The sequence below is a fragment of the Thamnophis elegans genome, chromosome 13 (assembly GCF_009769535.1).
Source record: "Thamnophis elegans isolate rThaEle1 chromosome 13, rThaEle1.pri, whole genome shotgun sequence".
NCBI lineage: Eukaryota > Metazoa > Chordata > Lepidosauria > Squamata > Colubridae > Thamnophis > Thamnophis elegans.
Window position 1 is genome coordinate 34503641 of NC_045553.1, and position 18700 is coordinate 34522340.

The 18700-nt window shown below is 43.2% G+C and overlaps 2 protein-coding genes and 1 non-coding gene across 4 annotated transcripts in view; 2 read left to right on the plus strand and 1 right to left on the minus strand.

Moving 5' to 3' along the window:
• RNF122 (ring finger protein 122) overlaps window positions 1–8448 on the plus strand; it is a 33785-nt gene extending 25337 nt beyond the window's left edge. The window contains exons 5-6 of one of the 2 annotated variants that reach the window (XM_032229911.1): window positions 2183–2265; window positions 7441–8448. In XM_032229911.1, coding sequence (XP_032085802.1) covers window positions 2183–2265; window positions 7441–7555 — 198 coding nt within the window. In that variant the 3' untranslated portion in view covers window positions 7556–8448. The remainder of the gene's footprint in view (window positions 1–2182; window positions 2266–7440) is intronic. The other variant, XM_032229912.1, reaches the window with a different exon arrangement.
• A 3315-nt stretch (window positions 8449–11763) lies between these two features.
• LOC116517268 lies at window positions 11764–11861 on the minus strand. Its single transcript, XR_004256439.1, has one exon. It is a non-coding gene; the product is annotated as a small nucleolar RNA U13 (small nucleolar RNA).
• Window positions 11862–12602: 741 nt separating this feature from the next.
• TTI2 (TELO2 interacting protein 2) lies at window positions 12603–18699 on the plus strand. Its single transcript, XM_032229321.1, has 7 exons — window positions 12603–13518; window positions 14676–14862; window positions 15577–15669; window positions 16624–16811; window positions 16911–17054; window positions 17695–17857; window positions 18452–18699. Exons 1-7 carry the CDS (start codon window positions 12857–12859, stop codon window positions 18620–18622), a joined length of 1608 nt encoding a protein of 535 aa, XP_032085212.1. The 5' UTR covers window positions 12603–12856; the 3' UTR covers window positions 18623–18699.
• The last annotated feature ends 1 nt before the right edge of the window (window position 18700 follows it).

Consider the following 18700-nt stretch of genomic DNA (forward strand, 5'->3'; position numbering starts at 1 on the left):
GATAAGCTAACAAAACAAAATCCACAGCAGAAAACAAAAGAAGAAGAAACCCAATATGACAACATAGTTGAGTGGAGAATTGTATATATTGTATTTTTTGCACTATAAGATGCTCCAGACTAAAGACGTACCTAGCTTCCCAGCAATTTGTCTCCTTGCAGCAAAACAGCAAATAGCCAGGTCAACTTCAACACAGCCTGATTTAGCACAAGCAGCTGATTGTCAGTTGGATTGGCCTCCCAGAATACTGCCAATCAGCTGTTCCAGGCTGTGAGGATCGCCACCATCACCACCCATCATCGCTGCCTATTACCGCCTCCGCAAACCCCATTTTGGGGTTCTGTGCTCCCTGTTTTCAGCCTGTTCCAGGCAGCTGAGATTGCCACCACCATTCAGTATTGATAGACGGTGGTGGCAGCAACGGCAATCCCTGCCGCTTAGAACGGGCCAAACACAGGACATGCAGAACCCAAAAATGGGGTATGTGGAGGCCAAAAACGGGATGCAAGAAGGCCAAAAATGGGGCATGCAGAAGCTGAAAATGGGGCACATAGAGGTGGAGATGTGGCGGCGATCCCCACAGCCTGGAACAGCTGATTAACAGTATTCCAGAATGCTGATCCAACTGCCAATCAGCTGCTCGTGCTAAATCAGGTTGTGCTGAAGTTGACCAGGATGTTTGCTGTTTGCTGCAAGGAGGCAAATTGCTGGGAGGCAGAAGCCAAAGGATGTGGGCTGGCAGGTGTGCAGGGCTTCGACAACATTCACTCTGTAAGACGCACAGACATTTCCATCTACTTTTTTGGGGAGGAAGTGCATCTTATAGACCGAAAGATAACGGTAGTTGAGTGCAGAATTGACAAAAGGTCACACCTTGCTTAAAAAATGAGAAAGCTCAGGGTCAGGCAGATTGTACACAGGGAATATGTGTTATTTCTTTACGAGATATCTCTGAGTCTGTTGCAAGAAACAGGTTATCTGAACAGCCTGTTTAATCCGGTTATCGAATTAACCTATTTTCCAGCTTTTCCCAATACATTCTAATGGAATACACCGAGTTGCAAAAATCATAATCAAGGTTAACACTAATCAGGCTTAAATGTTGTACAAAGAGAGCTACTCCTCCTTCACCTGAAAAGCCATAAAGGATTCTGAACTCTGGAATTCTATGCCTTATAGTCTTTCCAAACAAAATTTATCTTCTGATGACCCTTAAAAGTAGCATAATTTAAGAGAGAGGTTAGAGATTCATTTTATTACCACTATTGTTGAAATCAGAAATCTTCGACAATCTACTGCAAATTACTTTAGATTTGTATGCCTTAATCTACCTTTGAGATGGTAAATGGTAAGGAAAATCTTTTCTAGAAACTTTCGAGAACTGTTGTCTACTGGAATCCACTAGCATTCTCCAACTGATCCATGTTGGAACTGCCATGTCCAGAATACACAACCAACACAACCAAGCTAGTTGGAAGTTCTAGACATGCAGAACTCATAAATCTAGAAAACATTAAACTGGGGAAGGCTGGATTAGATAATGCTGATAGACCCAAAATCAAATATGAACAATTCCCTAGAACTATTTGAGCAATAACAGATGTTCTCTCAGATCTATATAACCCCACATTCTCAGAAGGTTTTATAGGCTGCAAAGATATTTTTGGGGTTGTGGAAGACATCTTTGTAGACCGATGTTATTGAACAAGCCCAGATACGTACTGATCTGTCTTGATATCCAAGGAACCTTGAACCTTGAGCTAAGTAATTTTGCATCCAATAAATCATGATTAGAAGCAAATGACTGGGCAGAACCTAGCCTCTTGAATGCTCCCAATTCTAAGCTTTTCCTTCTGTTTCCCACCAAAAGTATTGATCTGCCCCCCAAAAATCAGCCATAGTTTGTTGTGGAACCCACAACAGGTAAACATGCATAATTCCTGCTCTGAGGGGTCTTCAGTGTTTTCTGAGCTTGGTGGTTTTCTTGCAGACATTTTATTACCCAAACTAAGTAACATCATCAGTGCTAGTCTAGATTATGAGTTTGGGTAATGAAACATCTGCAAGGTCAGAGAGTACCAAGGAGCCCTCCCCTTTTAACCCTGAGCTACAGATATTCTCCTTTGTTGATTCCTGCTTTGTGATGTTTGTCCATTCTCTCCTCCTCCTTCTTTCTCCGCAGCAGACTTGTGCCGTCTGCCTGGAAGACTTTAAAGTGAAAGATGAACTGGGAGTGTTGCCATGCCAACATGCCTTCCATAGAAAGTGAGTAGATGCGAAGGACAGCCCCAAAAAGCTGCCTTGTGCCTCTCGTCTTGGCAAGCAGCCACAATATTTATTCAGCATCCAGCAGGCCCGTGGTGGGGAAGAGGAGGTGGGCGCCCAGGATAATCAAAGAGGGAGGCTGTGCTGTGTTTTGAGATATTTGAGCCAAGGGACAGCAAATGGGGAAGGAGATTAAGCACAGACCTGAATTAAATGGATAAAAACCTATCAGAGCTAATTCATCACACTCGGGAATTGTGCCAGGATGCTGTAGCCAAGAGCCCGAAGCAAACAACGAAGCCAAGAACATCTAGGCCTAAGCTTATTTTGTCTTGAGAGTTCACTTGAATTGGAGGGGAGGCGTTTCGACTCGGCTCCAAAGTGGGAAGGATGGATGAGTTGGATCAGGGAAGAAGAAAAATGGTTCTTCTAAGGCAGGGGGAGGGGAACATTAATTTTCCCAAGGAGTCAAAATGAGAAACTGGGACTGTTATGGAGTGCCAATCAATAGGGCTGTGAAGCTGCATAGGCATTCATGCACACACATACATAAATGTTTTAAAAAGTAGCCGTAGCCTTCAAAATAAAAGCAACCCACACAGGCCAGGGACAGTCGGGGAGCCAGCTATGGCCCAGGGGCCATAAAATGCCCAGATCTGTTCTAAGGGAATGCAAATCTAGTGAAGGATACACATCTTGGCATCTTCTGTTTCAGGACAGTTTTACAGATATCCGGCAGATCTGATTTAGAAGCAATATTTTTAGAGTGAAATGTCTATGGAGATTATCAGTCATCCGGGTCATGGTTGTCCCAAAGGTGTTTTTTTTTAAAGGCAATTGGACTTTGTTTTTCCTTTAAGATGTTGTGCTTTTCATCCAAGAAGCTTCTTCGGTTCTGACTGAATGGTGGAGAATGGAAGAATTTACATCCCTTACAGTCATCACTTGAAGGTTTATCTATGTCCTTAGGGTCACAGATTTAGGGTGAAATAATCCTGTTTTTTTTTTTTCCTTTGGTGTCCCATTTCTTTTCCATAACGTAACTCACTCAGACGTTGTTAAGACGTTTCCCATTTAGCACATACCAGGCTCAAATATGCTTAGCTTTAATTACTGGAAAGATCAAATGTTCTTCCTGACATCCATGCTACTGACAACAGCAGCTGGGGAAGGGGCTTTTCAGTTCATACCTCATCTGAAACCAGCATGGACGGTTGTTGCTTTCAGCTTACCTGGTTTCACACGAAAGTCCAGATAGGGAAGATTTAACCGGAGCATGTCCACGCATTATAATAAATCTTGTTCCTGTATCTCTTGTTAAAAGGAACAGAAAGTTAGGTAATTGCTGGGCTAAAAGCTGGTTGAGAATGAGTGACAAATTCATTTTAGGGGTTTGCCTGCCTACCTGCCTGCCTTCCTTCTTATAACCAAGCCTGGACACCTCCCAATCAAAAATAAAAACACCATAAAAACCGTAACAAAACCATAAAATTAACCACATTAAAAGCAATGAAAATCTGATAGCAAGCCATATCATCTCTTATCCCAGCCCTTGGAGGGTGCGGAGAGAGAGCCAAGTCTTCAAAGCTTTATTTATCTTGCCCACTTTCCCACCTTAAATCCTTATTCCTTTCTCATAGGCAGTCCCAAAGAATGTGCAGTGGAATTTTGTCCCAAGGATGTAACAGAGTTGTCACTGGAATTCCAGCCTCTGCTGCACTGGGAAAATCTAAGAGTTAAATAATAGCAGTTTTCCTGAACAATTTTTTTTCTGACTATAGCCAAACTGGGCCTACTTTATCAGAAATTTTCTATGTTCCAACTGGGAAACCTTAGTTATGTGCAGTTGCCCAAGGCGGAACCACTAGCACTGTGGTTTGAAGCATGTTTCATCAAAATTAAATAAAATCTGATGACTAGTTTTTTTATTGGTCCTGCTAGGCTGAAAGATCTTTAAGTAGGTTTCCTTTTTGGACTGAAAACCCTGTCCCTAATTCAACAGTTCATGTGCAAAGGTGACTGTTTCAGTTATCTGTCTGACCAATTTTTGCTTAAGGCTTCTCAGCCCTTTGAAGTATGCCACATCAGAGAAAGACCACAAGTAGTACTAAAACTCTATTTTATTGTTAGGTGTCATAATCAAATCTTTTTTCCAAGAATTTAATTTTTTACAAATATATCAAATCAATGTCTGAGTAGTGTGGTACCTGGGTATCATACATTCTAATACAAGTAAAACTGATAAAGTTAATCATAATTATTACTTTCAATCAACTTATGTTTATCTAATAATAATAATACACCTTTATATTAGGTTGCAATCTATCACTGTTCAATTATTCCATGTTTTCTCTTGTTACTTTTATTTTATTATATACACTAATAAAGGTAAAGGTTCCCCTCGCACATATGTGCTAGTTGTTCCCAACTCTAGGGGACGGTGCTCATCTCCATTTCAAAGCCGAAGAGCCAGCGCTGTCCAAAGATGTCTCCATGGTCATGTGGCCAGCATGACTAAATGCCAAAGGCGCACAGAACGCTGTTACCGTCCCACCAAAGGTGGCTCCTATTTTTCTACTTGCATTTTTACGTGCTTTTGAACTGCTAGGTTGGCAGAAGCTGAGACAAGTAACGGGAGCTCACTCTGTTATTCGGTGATAGGGATTCGAACCATCGAACTGCCGACCTTTCGGTCTTAGCCACTGAGCCACCGCGTCCTATTTTATACACTAATATTCACCCTTATTTCTATCACTTATTATAGATTTAGTCCTGTCACCCTTAATTAAGAGGCTTTTTCTTTCTATCCTAATTTCTTATCATGTCACCCAGGGATGGGTTCCGGCAGACACTACTGCAGATTTGCTTGTGCGCTTCGCGTGCGCACTTGATGCGCACTGTGTGTGCATGCACAGTGCAATTAAAATAGTTCTGCGCATGCACAGAACTGAAAACCAAGATGGTGGTGCTGACTGGGGAACCAGTTTGGGGGAGTGGCAGGCCGGGTCACTGCCAGTTTCAGCGATCCAGGCCGCCAAACCACAACCAGTTTGGCCAAACCAGTCCCAACTGGTAGGAACCCATCACTGATGTTACCCACCTAGAAAAAGAAAAGAGAGAGAGAAAAGGAAAAACAAATCAGAACAACAAAAAGGAGAAATCTATCCATTGTCTCTTGCCTGCTTCAGTATTTCAACTGCTATGCTTTAAAGGAAAGAGAGAGAAAAGGGAAAGCAAATCAGAACAACAACAAAGAATTATCTATCCATCATCTCTTGTCCCCACTTCACTACTTTAATTGCTATGCTTTTTTTTAACTTGCCTCCCAAATTCCTGTCAGAATTTTTTTTTTGCTATTTTGTAAGTATTTCTGCCACCTCTACTGTCTAGTTTCCAAATTTTCTGTCCAGCTCCCTGTCTCCCTTTCAAACATATCTTCCAACTCTCTTAATACATTTCCCCCCCTGGTTTAATTCATCAATCGCTATTATTTCCATTGTTGTCTCCTTTTTGTCTTCTTCCTTCCTTTCTTCTTCTGACTCCTCCCTTTCTTGGGCATCTTGGTCTTTACTCATCATCCCTCGTACGGTATTTTCCATTCTCTGTCTCTTTCAAATTTTATTTTTCTCTCCCACATCCCACACTTCCAGTCTGGTGGTTTCTCAGAATGACATGCTTTTACAGATAGTTTTGAGCAATAGTTCTAAATTGTTCCTTGGGGTAAAATTAAAAAAAAAATCCTCTCTCCCAGATCCAGCCACTGTTAACCTGCTTTGCTCTAGCATCAGTCTTAGATGGTCATCGGTGGTCCCAGCTTTGTGGCAGCCATCTTTAGCAGCCTCTTCTTGCCATGCGTGAGAGAAAGTGAACCCCAGGATTCCAGGAGAGCTGCTACTCTCCTGGATCTCACAGGGTGCCCCTCTTTGCTCCAACACCCCTCCAGGGTGGCTGTGGCCCCTCATGGAAGCCACAAGCAGGAAGAATTCAGCACAGAAGATGGAGCCCTGTTCTCCTATGTCTGAAAAGTGCCACGACGTCAACCAGAAGCCAATCAAATCTTGAAGTCTGACAATTTCCTTTTGCCTTTTTTGCATTAAAGAGAATCAAGATGGGGGTATCTTGAATTTATTTCTCATCCACTCTTCTTTCCCAGGACCAAATTTACTCAATTGTTATTGCATTCTATCTTCAAAGTTAGCTTTATATTTCTCAGGAGGGCTGCAATATGTGATTCCCTGCGTTGATGATGTTACCTGTTTGGCAGGAATGGGTTCCGGCAGGCAGTACTGCCAGTTTGCTTGTGTGCATGCCGCACATACGATGCACGTTGCGCGCGCATGTGCAGTGCAATAAAATTGTTCTGCGCTGAAGCAAAAAACAAGAGAACCGGAAAACTGGCTCAGGGGCATGGCAGGCCTGGGTCACTGTCAGTTCCAACCAGCCAAACCGGTCCAAATCGATAGGAACCCACCACTGCTGGTTGGTAATGAAATGTCTGCAAGAAAATAATTGAGCTCAGTGAGCACCAAGGACCATCCCTCCCCATAATCTCTTAATGTACATAATATAGCTAAGTAAATCTTTACCTTCTAGAAATCATCTGATCAAATTAATAAGCTTTTTACATTTTGCTGGCTGCAGAGATTTTCTTTGCTAAAAAAGCAAATATTGAATTGATGCTCATCTCAAAGTAAATATGCTTTGAGATGTTCAGAGCATTTGAATACATTTTTCTGGCATTGCGATATAAAATGGTAACATTAGATTCTGTGTACAGCCATTTACTGATGCTGGGTAAATCTAATCTAACCTGTAAATTGGCTTCCAAAACTTGAAGCTTAGGGAATTGTAATGCAACACTTGAGAGCAGGAAATTACATAAAACTGCTGCAAATTAAAAAAGAAAGAAATACTCTATAAATACAGTGCCCCCATAATTTAGCCATTCAGCCATTCAAATAAGGTATGTTAATGTATCACCAGGAGCAATGTACCTTTAAGCTGGGAAGTGGCCCAACATCAGTTGGCCCAGGAAAGGGTAAAATTGGGAAGGGATGCTGATCAGAAAGCAGATGCTTTAAGGTCTTCTCAGAACGTCATAATCAAGCTTTTAGATCTGTATTTTCAAATTATACCTCCCCATCTCTTGACATTCCCACCCCATTTTGTACGCAGGTGCCTTGTGAAGTGGCTAGAAGTTCGATGTGTTTGTCCCATGTGCAATAAGCCTATAGGAGGGCCCTCAGAACCTCACCAAAACATTGGAATTCTCCTGGATGAACTAGTGTGACCATCTTCCTGCCCACGTTTCCCCCCACCGCCCCACCGCCCCAAAGAGCCTTTATTGACACTGATTATTGCCTTGGGATTGTGGACTTCAACACACGGTCACAGTCTGAGATTGTTTCCAAGTGGATGTTAATCTTAACCTTCTTAGAAGGCAGCGTGGACCATTCCGAGTGCCAAGATGGAAAGCAAGCTGGCTTTGTTCTCCATCTACCATCTGGGAGCCATTTCTGGGGAAGTCTGATCAGAAGTGCATGGGAATCTCTATTTCGGATTACCAAACAACGAAGGACTTGAAACAAGGAAGTCTGAACTTTCCCAGGATGATTGGTGAACAATTGAACTCTAGCCCAGGTTTCCGCAGCTGGTTGTTGTGATGCTAACTGTGAGATCGAAGTCTTCCCTTTTTCTAGGACTTGCTGGTCAGAATCCACAAATGGCGATATAGCCTCTTCGGTTTCTAATGAGACTTTTCTTTTTATAGTAAGTCAGCTCCTGCCATTTGGGCAATCTTTATTTCTGCTCCTTAGGGATCCCTTCTGCAATTTGAAAACAAGAGCTCTTGCTGACTTTGGCTAGGTCCTTCTCTGCAAAATCTACAGTGTTTACATAAGACTTAAGCAGAAAACCTCCCTGCGGACTGTAGAAGGGGCACCAGTCAGCCAACACCATTGACCCAGCACAGCTGCAAAGAGCCCACCACCTCCAATATTGTGGAGAAAGGGAGCCACATTGTGACATTTGGCTCACCCGTATAGGTGGCAAAGTGATGAAGGTAGGAGCATGAAAACTCTTCTCTTAGCTTTCAGATGAGTGGGACTATTTTCGCAAGTGGCCTTTTAACTTTTTTTGCCTATTCTATCCTTGTGTAGAAAAATAAAAGTACTTTCTCTGAAACTGGTGTTTTTTTCTTCTCCCTTTTGATTATGTGTTTGCATCATGAGTAATCAATTAGCAGGAAGGAGGGATGAAGGCAACATGTTACATTAAAGGGTTGCTGAAACACTGTATCATTTCCCCCCAACACAAATGAATGCACCTACGACAGTGTTGGCAAACCTTTTCGGCACTGAGTGCCAAAATGTGAGTGCATGTGTGCATGCCGGAAACTGGAAGATCAGCCGCCCGGTGCGCATGCATATGCTTGGAGGATGATCTTCCAGTTTCTGGTGCACACGTGCGCACCAGCCAGCTGGTCTTCGCATGCACATGCACGCTAGAAACCGGAATACCAGGTGGCCGGTCACATGCACGCGCTGGAAACCGGAAGATCATCTTCCTGGCTTGCACATGGTGAAGACCAGCTGACCGACGTTTCGGAATCTGGAAGAATAATGGGTGACAGCTCGCATGCCCGGAAATGTGGCTCTGCGTGCCACTTTTGGCACACGTGCCATAGCTTCAGCTCACGGTACTAGGACTACACAAAGGTTCAGATATGATACCAAGAAGATACTCTGGAGTATACAGAGGTAAAAACATAGCTACACACACAACCTTAATATTCATCCATCCCCAGAAGTAGAAATGCAGCTGAGCTACCAAAATTGCCTACATAAAACCCTGGGAAGCTATGATACTGACTATATTTGCATAACACGGTGACAAACCAAACACATTTTAGCCTAGGATGTTTTGCAAATTCAAATAATTCAAATGATGGGGTTTCTTAGTTTAATGTCAAGTATAGAAAATTGGATTAAGAGTCTAAGGTTATGTTACTCTTGTAAAATAAACAGCTGTTTTCCCATGGTTGACTTCAACATCTGATGTCTATGTGGGCACTGGGAGTCAGGCAGCATATAAATTTAAAGAAATAAACTTTTGTTTTTCTTGTCAGCAATGCCAAAGTGATTGATTGGTCACTGCTGCTGCCTAAAAATGTTTAGAGATTTTCCATCAAAGTACCTTTTAACTTCGATGAAGGTGAGTTACATGCTAGTCAGTCATCCCCTCAGCCGATTAAAATTTGATCCATGAGAAAACAATATGAGGAATGAAGACAGGAAAAATGTTATAGGCTTGGTAACATAATTTAGAGCAAGAGGTAGGTATAGAGCAAGGTAAAGGTTCCCCTCACACATATGTGCTAGTCATTCCTGACTCTAGGGGGCCGTGCTCATCTCCGTTTCAAAGCTGAGGAGTCAGCAAAGTCCGAAGATGTTTCCGTGATCATGTGGCTGGCATGACTAAATGCCGAAGGCGCATGGAATGCTATTACCTTCTCACCAAAGGTGGTTCCAATTTTTGTACTTGCATTTTTACATGCTTTCGAACTGCTCGGTTGGCAGAAGCTGGGACAAGTAATGGGACCTCACTCCGTTACACGACACTAGGGATTCTAACTGCCGACCTTTCTGATCGACAAGCTCAGCGTCTTCGCCATTGGGCCACCATTGAGCCCTTAGAGCAAGAGTAGTTGGGCACTAAAACTTAGTGGAAATAATGATGAGAATACATCTAGTGACAGAAAGGCCAGTGATCATGCAATTTGAAAAATATCTTTTTAGAAAATAGATATAGAAGCAGATGAAGGAAAAGAAAACAACAGGGTAGCATATATTGGATTATATGCATAAGGGAGAAGGAGAATAGAAAATAAGTCACAGACCTAGATCTTCTAGCGAGCGTGCTTCATCTCAGGGGAGACAATGGCCACAATGACTTCACTCCCCAGCAACGTGAGGAGTCGCCACTACCACCATCTAAACCCTCCCGGGAGCCGAGCCATGTGGGAGCCCGGAAAGCAAAACACCTCTCCTTTCCAGCCACCACTGCCCATTGGCCTGATTCACCGTTGCAATTTCCTGAGCTGCTTGCCCTCATAAAAGTGTGGGGGCAGCGGGTTCGGCGTGCAGAGACCGAAAAAGCGATGCTTGTTTTTGGCAATTCCCTTTGCCTGGAACGGCGTTTTTCAGGCAGCTAGCCACTTTTTTGGCCTCTGCCCTAATCTGGGAGGAAAGTGTTGTCGGGCAGCAGCACTGTGATCCCCTCCCCGAATCAAAAAAGAGGGCGTACAGCCAGCACTGCCACCTGAAAATGTTTTCCTCCGCAGTTCCCTGTTGCACAACAGAGCTATGCACCCTTCTCCTCCGCAGACTCACCTCTTTCCTCCTGGGCCAGTAGCAAAAGCCAACTGCCCTCCGCCTGGGTCATCTGGAAAGGGGGCAGGCAGAGCTGCTAGCCACCTTGCCTTACACCTCCTGCCCACGCCCCCTTCAACAACAGAGTCCTGACCTCCATGCTTCCCCAGGCCACTTGCAGGTGGGGGCCAGCAGGTGGCCGGGCGTACATTTGGACTATAGGACATACCCAGATTTTCACCCTCTTTTTTTTGGGGGGGGAAGGGTGCATCTTATACTCCAAAAAATGGTTTCTATATTAAGATGCTGCTTTTTCTGGGTGGGTGCCCACTGTGCATTGGAAGCACCTGGTTTCCTGCTATGCAAAGCAGCAAATCCTTGAATAGTGCTCATGGTTAATTCAGACATGCATAATTATTTGCTATCATTCACAACCAGTTGACCACATAAATATACTCAAGATTACAAGCAAGGACCAGAAGCCATATATCTTGAACTGCATTTTTTCTGTGTCTTGGAACAAAGGAACTGCTTTTTAACAATGATGCATTTGTACTCGGTGTTCTGTGCAGAACAATGAACTTGACGAAAGTGATTGTCTTGTCTCCCTAAAACTTCAGATAGATTTGATCGATCGATATCGCCTGGCCAAGTATCAAGCTCTCCCGTTCATAATTGTTAGAACTCTAATGCAGATAGCATGTCTTCAACACTTTTTCTCTTTAAATGTAGATGATTTTCCTTCATTGCCTGCCGCTTAAACCTCTAGGCCACCATACATTTTAATTGTTTTAAAGGATACAAATGAATCATATAAATATACCCAGTCATTCCCAGATTAGGCCACGTTTTCATGAGCTTGGATTTACTGGGTCCTACTGCACCCATTGTTCTCAGAAAAGCCACAGTACAACACCCCCCAAAAACAACTAATTCATATGCTAAAAGAAACAATATGAAGATGAACACACCCACAAGCAGCAACAACCCACTAATTCACACACTAAAAGAAATACGAATACAAGCACGAGTACTAATGCAAGCGCCGACAACCACAACTAACTCATATGCTAAAAGGGACAATAAGAACACAACCCTACTCCACAACTACAAGCGCTCCTTAGGTTCCGATCAGATGGGTACTGTGCCCCGTCGTAACATTTGGGACGGCACATCTCACGCATGCGCATGAACACCCCACTCATCATATGAAAGAACCTGAAGGATCAAAAAAACCCGTTCAGAAACCGCGCTAGCAAAGCCATGCCGCCGGCTTTCAGGTTATGATGAGCCCTGTCTTAACCACCTTGCCCCGAATTTAGAATAGAGTATTGACTTTAAAACACAAGCAGCGCCCCTCGGTTTCTGTCTCTGAGTCTTCATGTTTCTTGTTTCCCCCCCACCCCCAGAAACCAATATCGGGCGCTCTCATTACATATGCTAATATATTCGCTGGCAGCCCCGCCCCTGGATACTCTTGGCAACGGGGGTGGGGGGGGTGGGCCTGTTTTTCAGGCAAGGGCCCAAAGACTATGGAAAGTCGGAAGCGTCAAACTTTTGCAGTTCTAGAAGAGGAAACTCTGCAATAGGATCCGCTTCAACTGAGGAAAGCGACATAGGAAAACAGCGAGGAGGAAAAACGGCGCAGCCGCCGAGGAGGCCATATGGAAGCTTAGAGAGATAGAGACTGACTCACAGTATTAATTTCCCCTCAGATCCGAAAGCATATACATTTCGGCCGTTATGAGCCCCCGATTCGCGCAGAATGAAAAGAAAGCGCTTCTTTCCCTATGTGTTTGTGTTGAAGGGAAACGGTTTCCAGTGGACTCAAAAGTGGGGAACTACCGCTCTTCGGAGCCTCTTGGCCGTTCACGTAATACTTTTTTTCCCCCTGTTACGTAATGCTTTTTTTCTGCACTTTCCTATCTCTGAGGAAAGAAGATGACACTTCCGCTTCCGGCGGAAAGCGGAAATCCGCATGGACTTCCGTTCTCCTGCACTCGGGCTGCTTCTGCGGTTCGTTCCGTGAGTTTCATTAAGGATTTGGACCTATCCGGATGGCGCTGAGAATGATTCGAATTGAAACCCAGGAAACCCAAAGAAGGAAGCCGGGACTTTAAAGTTTGGAGACGGCCGGGACTGCGAGGCGGGACTCGGGAGGAGAATCAACGGGAGAGGCTGGGAGACGGCCCTGCGGGGCCGAGAGGCCTTCGCAGGCTGCTATGTCCAGAGACAAGGCCCGTCCCAGCCCTGCCGGGCAGCACCCCTCAGTGGATCTTGCCACGGAGAACCTGTGGGACCCCGCTTCTTGCCCAGCAGAACAGGTTCTCCACCGGTTCTTGCGGCTTTTTGGAAGCGGGGCTCCCTACACAGCCAAGCTGGGGCTTGTCAGAGACCTTTCCACCCTGCTGGAGGCTGTGGACTCTCGGTGGCTGTTTGGGGCCTCTCCAGCCCTGCTTCAGGAACTGGTGGTTGCCCTGAGCCACTATGCGGCACCTCTCCAGTGGGAGCCAGAGGGAGGAAGATCCCCCAGGGAAAACCCTTCTGGTGCAGCAGGAGCTGAGCGAGCAGCGGAAGTCAGCCTGGTTTTCTGCAACATCCTGGCCAAAGTAGAAGAAGCGAAAGACCTTGAGGGGTTGGACTCTGCAGTTACTGGCTCAATCCTTCGCCATGTGGTAGGACCCATCTTCATCTGCGCAGTGACCCATGGGGCAGAGAGGCCATGGACCCAGCCCAGGAGTCAGTGTGGGGCTCAGGAGCTCTTGGATGCTCTGTTGCGTGTTTTGGAATATAAATCGATACCTGAGTTCCTCAGAGGCACGCGTGAAGGTGAACATGGCTGGTTTGTTGTGGTGATGCAGTGCCTGAAGCCAGAATTAACCAAGTGAGTGAGAGTCCAATGTTGATCTCCAAAAACAAAGATATAGTAACCTAAAATAAAGTCTGAAATGTCCTTCAGTACAGGTAATCCTCAATTTACAACAGTTCATTTCATGCCCACTCAAAGTTACAACGGTACTTAATAACCTTTGTATCAGCCCCACGACTGTGGCAAGAAAGATTGTTGAGGCAAAACTCACCTAACAAATGCCTCACTTAACAACAGAAATTTTGGGCTCAATTGTGGTTGCATGTCAAGGACTACCTGTAATCTTGTAATTGAACTTGACTGTGATTGAATTTATAGATCAGGACACATCATTTGTACAGTTTTACTTTGAAAGAGACCATTGAGAAGCATTATGGGAATGATGATTTAGGATTAGAAATATGCCACATGGAAAAAGGAATACGGCTGTTGAATATGTCAACAGTGTTTCACAGTTTCTAAAAAGGCAAATGTGGTTGTATCAATAAATGTGGTTCTGCATCAATACAAACAAAATTCACTTTATTTTTTGCAGTGGCTAAATAATACTGTACACTTTAAATATATTTTCAGAAAACTTCAGAGAAGCTGAAATAGGTTTAAAGAAGAGCAACAGAAAGAAATTGAGAACTGGATATTTAGGCTTGAGAAAATTCACTGACGTTGGAATGCAACTGCATTCTGAAAGCACCCAAGGGAACATCATGCAGAGGTTCAAAACATGTTCTGCCTACCATCCCTAAAAGCAAGATCCAGAATTGTAAACTTAACTTGTAGGAAGGCAATCTTGAATGTTAGAAAAATCTTTCAAATAATAAGAACAATTTGACAGGTAATCCACTTATCAGGCAAAATAGTGGACTTTTTGGAGGATGCATTGAAAAAGAGATTATTTACAATAATTTGGTTTCTTTCATGCCTACTGTGAATTTGAAGTCCAATGAAATGAATTTCAAACAAGTAATTATTTTGTTCTTCCTCTTGGCACCATTTTCACTTTCAAATGCAATGAAATCTATCTAGAAGTAGTCACACAAGGTAGGGTTTAGTTCACTGACAAAATCAGCTTTCAAGAAAAATAAGTAGTCTCTGCCATCTCAGTATAAAAGAATCATGTACAAAGGGGTGGGTAATTTTCTTTGTCTAACCCTTATTTTCTTTCTCTGATTCAGAGAAACATGGCAGTGTAACCCAGCAACAAAGTACGTGTTTTGCTTCGTGCTCCAGGAGATTCAGAGACCTTGGCTTGGTGATCACCTGGAAAAAGTTCTGCCACCTTCACTGCTGCTGTCAGATGACTACCGAGTAGAAAATAAAATTATGGGTGTACAGTGCCTACATCATATTATTCAAAATGTGGTAAGGAGAAACTGCATGCCTACATTATTTTGTCCTTTCCCTGCAAAAACATGCAATCCTCTTCTCTCCAGACAGATAAATAAGATGGGAAAATGGCTATTAAATCTCGACTGATTAGAGCAAATAATTATTCTATATCAGCCTGAAAAAGATACAACTAAAACATTTACATGTCTTGAAAATTGTTTTATGATATTGAAATAGTAATGAGAATAAGCAGCATTAGACAGATAGGGTTAGCATTAGGGTTAATCTTTGATTTAAATCACTTTTCAACTCAGTTTTCAACATCCCTATTTCACTAACTCAGTCTTTGTGGAAAGGAGATATTTATAGCTGCTATTTTAGATTTAAATGGGGATAAACATTTATGCATAGGCAGGAGCTAATCAGTATACTAGAGATATTGTATTTATGCAGAAAAGAGGTATATGCAATCTGATTATTTCCACATGCCTTTTCCTCCTAGGAACGGTTTAAATAAGCAAAAGGGAAAACAGTATGCAAATTCAATGCTCTACTCTAGCCATTTTGCTAAAAACTGATATGAAAACCTCAGTGCCTTCCTAGTCTTTTTCAATGTTTAGTATAAATATAACAAAAAGGGAATGATGAGATGTGTATGTGCATGTACCTGTAAATTTCATAATGTCATAAAATGATTCTGTTGCATAACCCAGCTGAGATAATCCTATGGATGTACTCTTGTTGCAGCCAGCAGCTGTCCTCAGCCAATTTAACAGAGTTCAGGTTGTGTATCATGCTCTCTTTAACCATCTCTACAGCAGGGAGGCTCAACTTGTGCAGGTAACGTACAGCATAACCCTCTGCAAGTATTTATTCAAAACTAAATGTCATTGATTTTAGCTGGGCTCATTCCTTATGTAAACAACCCTAGAACTGCAGCCTTAACTTTGCTTTTACAAACCATTCCATCTCAACATACTCCGATCATAGAGAAATGATAAGTCTTTAGATTGCTGCTCTCAACATCCCTATTTGAAAATGATTAGTCCATATTTATCATGTAATTGCAGTTGGGCTGAATTTGGACCCCATGAAAGAAATGCCCTGCAACTCTGCTGTTCCTCTCTTGACATAAAACTTGCTTGTTCTTTTGGCTGCCCAAGAGATGTACAGAGCATGGCATTCTCAAGACAAGGCCCACTATGGTGTTTGCTGAGGTGCAAAGCCGAATCTTGGACGAGAAAGGAGAAGGCTCTTTTAGAAATCTTGTCATTGGTTTTCCTAGAATGGTAATGCTAGTTGTGCTCTGTTTGATTTTAATATTTTGACTTTCCAGAGTATGAATTAATTCTGGGACTTTCTGCACATAAACAGCTCCCTAAGTGGAAAAGTAAGGAAGACAAGTATTTAAGGTTCCACCTTTAAATAAACCTTTGAGAATTACTTTACTTCTGGATAATTGTGATCAAGGTCTGTGCAATAAAAAACAGTGGCCGAGTTCACCCAAGGTGTATTGAATATAAATACTGTGCTTACCTGACTTACACTTTTTACTTGGGCAAGTGTTTTGATTCTGCCAGTTTCTGTACTGCATCTTCCAAGATGGTGCACCTTAGCTCGAACATATAATTTCAACCACCTGCTAAGTACGGCAGGCTGAGAGGGTGACAAGCTAGCTGAATATCACAGCAGGGAATCTCATGGCAAAATAAGAGAATCCATCTCTCAGCCACTCTTTCTGGACATCTGTCCCAAGCAGATGCTCAGATCCAGCTGTTCTCATCCCTAACCCAGATTGTGTTGCTGTGCATACTGGACGTGCTGCTAGTCTTGGAAAGAGCCCCACAGCAGTTGTCCCCTAAACCCCGACGTGTCACAGCCTCTGACAGAGTCCTCCAGCTGTTACTGACCCACATGGAAGCAGAGAGCCAGCTTTCTTTGCGGAGAATATATGCCAAGAGCCTGCCTGCCTTTGTCGAGAGGTAAAAAATACCCCATCTATTTCTCCTTCACTGTTTGGGAAAGAGGGAGGCCCTCTTCTCACGTGGCTTCTAATTCTGAACCAATTTCTCTTTTGAGAGGCTCGGCATCCGGATTGTTCATCATCTGAAACGGCTGCAGCGAGTGATTGTGGGATACCTGGAAATCCCTGATGGACCAGAGGAAGCTGCTCGGATTGCAATGTTAGAAACGCTGAAGTGTACTATAGAGCACGCCTGGCCTAGGTATTTAAGAAGCACCATGAACCCTAAAAGCCTTGGGTGCCTCCCTTACAGAGTTAGAGAAAATTTCCACAAAACTTGATATGTATATATGCATTGTATATCAGGAGGAGGAAATTGTGGAATAAATGATCAGTAATCCTGAGGCAGAAGCATTTGGGGTGCAGTTCAGTGAGGGTAAAAGTCTCTAAACTGCTGATTTAGAATCAAAGGGGTATTCATGCCAAGAAAACATGCTGAAAGTAGATCCTTTTATTCCAGCTCAGTAAATCAGGGCTCCCCAACCCTAGGCGACAGCTATTGGGGTCATGGCTATTCAGAACCAAGTCACATAAGCGTGCACTGAGATAAATTGAGCTATGCAGGTGTGCATGCATGCCAGCCTGTTTCTCACACAGCTGTTTCCTTCTCCCTCCCTCCCCAGCCGGGCCACTAAGCCCCAAAGGTTGGGGACCGCTGCATTAAATATGGTGGCTACGGTGGTGATCTTCACTATTATAATGGTCATAGGACATCCTGTGTCAGTAGGTCGCAGGCAGGTAGCTTTTCCAGCTAGGTTGGGTTTGAGTTCCCAGGTATATCGGGGGGCTCATTTGTCTCCAGAAATAGCCCTACCAACCATATCTCCATCTTCCTGCCACAGAATGACTTGTCGTCTTGCTATAATTCTCAAGGCTTTGCTGAGGATGATGTGGGATGTGGTCACAGATAGGAGCACCACCCCTGAACCTGTGAAAGCAACTTTGCTTCAGAGAGCCACCAAATGCCTCCTCTTGTTGAATCACTGTTCCCAAGGACAGGTGAAGGTGAGCCAAGTTTCATTTCTAAGTTGAACTGGAGATATGGAAAAAGCAACCTAGGTTTTCAACAGAAGGAATTTTTTGGGGGGGTGGGCTAAGTTTGATTTGTATGTTTGCTAGAAATTGATCTAACATGCTCAGAATTCCTCTCATTTTGTAGAAATCTGAATGTACATGTCTATTAAAAACGCATTTTAGATGTATCCTTAATATTCTCTTTTTCTTATTTGAACTTGCAAAGGAACCTGTGAGGATATTTTTCTTGATTTTTAAAAATGTCCCCCCCCCCAAAAAAAAAAAAAAGATATATCTTCCAGGGCACAGCCTGGTAAGATGGTAGGAATTCAGGACATAAAGCATGAAATATAACGTGAGGACATAGACAGTTATAAACTAAGTATTTTTCAAACTCTGGCAACTCTTAAGATATGAAAACTTTAACTTCCAGAATTCTGGGAGTTGAAGTCCATCCACCTTTTAAGTTACCAAGTCTGAAAAACATTGAGCTAAGTTTATCAGTGTTCTAAGTGTGTGATGCTGCTGGGAAAAAAGAGGGCAGAGTAAAAAGCAATAGATTATTTCTTTGTCCTTCTCTGTCAGGTCCTGTTGCAAGAAGTCTACCAAAGCTGTGAAAATGAACACCTCAAGGAATGCCTACAGCAATTACAAGAGGATCCTGTCACAAGTTTGTCTGCTGAACAACTCCAGAGAGATGTTGGTGAAGGGGATGCCTGTTTTTTGAACCTGGAAGGAAAAACTTCAGTTTTTTAAGAATGAGAGAATGTTCTTGTTCTTCAGCAGTGACAATAAAAGAAAATATTATTTTTTGCACGTCTGCTTGTCAGGAAG

What these genes read in the sequence shown, in the direction of transcription:
- TTI2 (XM_032229321.1), top strand. Translation starts at nt 12,857, where the DNA reads ATGTCCAGAGACAAGGCCCGTCCCAGCCCTGCCGGGCAGCACCCCTCA. An exon ending in GGGAGGCTCAACTTGTGCAG is followed by an intron (nt 15,670 to 16,623) that starts GTAACGTACAGC and finishes TCCCTAACCCAG; the next exon opens with ATTGTGTTGCTGTGCATACT. An exon ending in CTGCCTGCCTTTGTCGAGAG is followed by an intron (nt 16,812 to 16,910) that starts GTAAAAAATACC and finishes CTCTTTTGAGAG; the next exon opens with GCTCGGCATCCGGATTGTTC.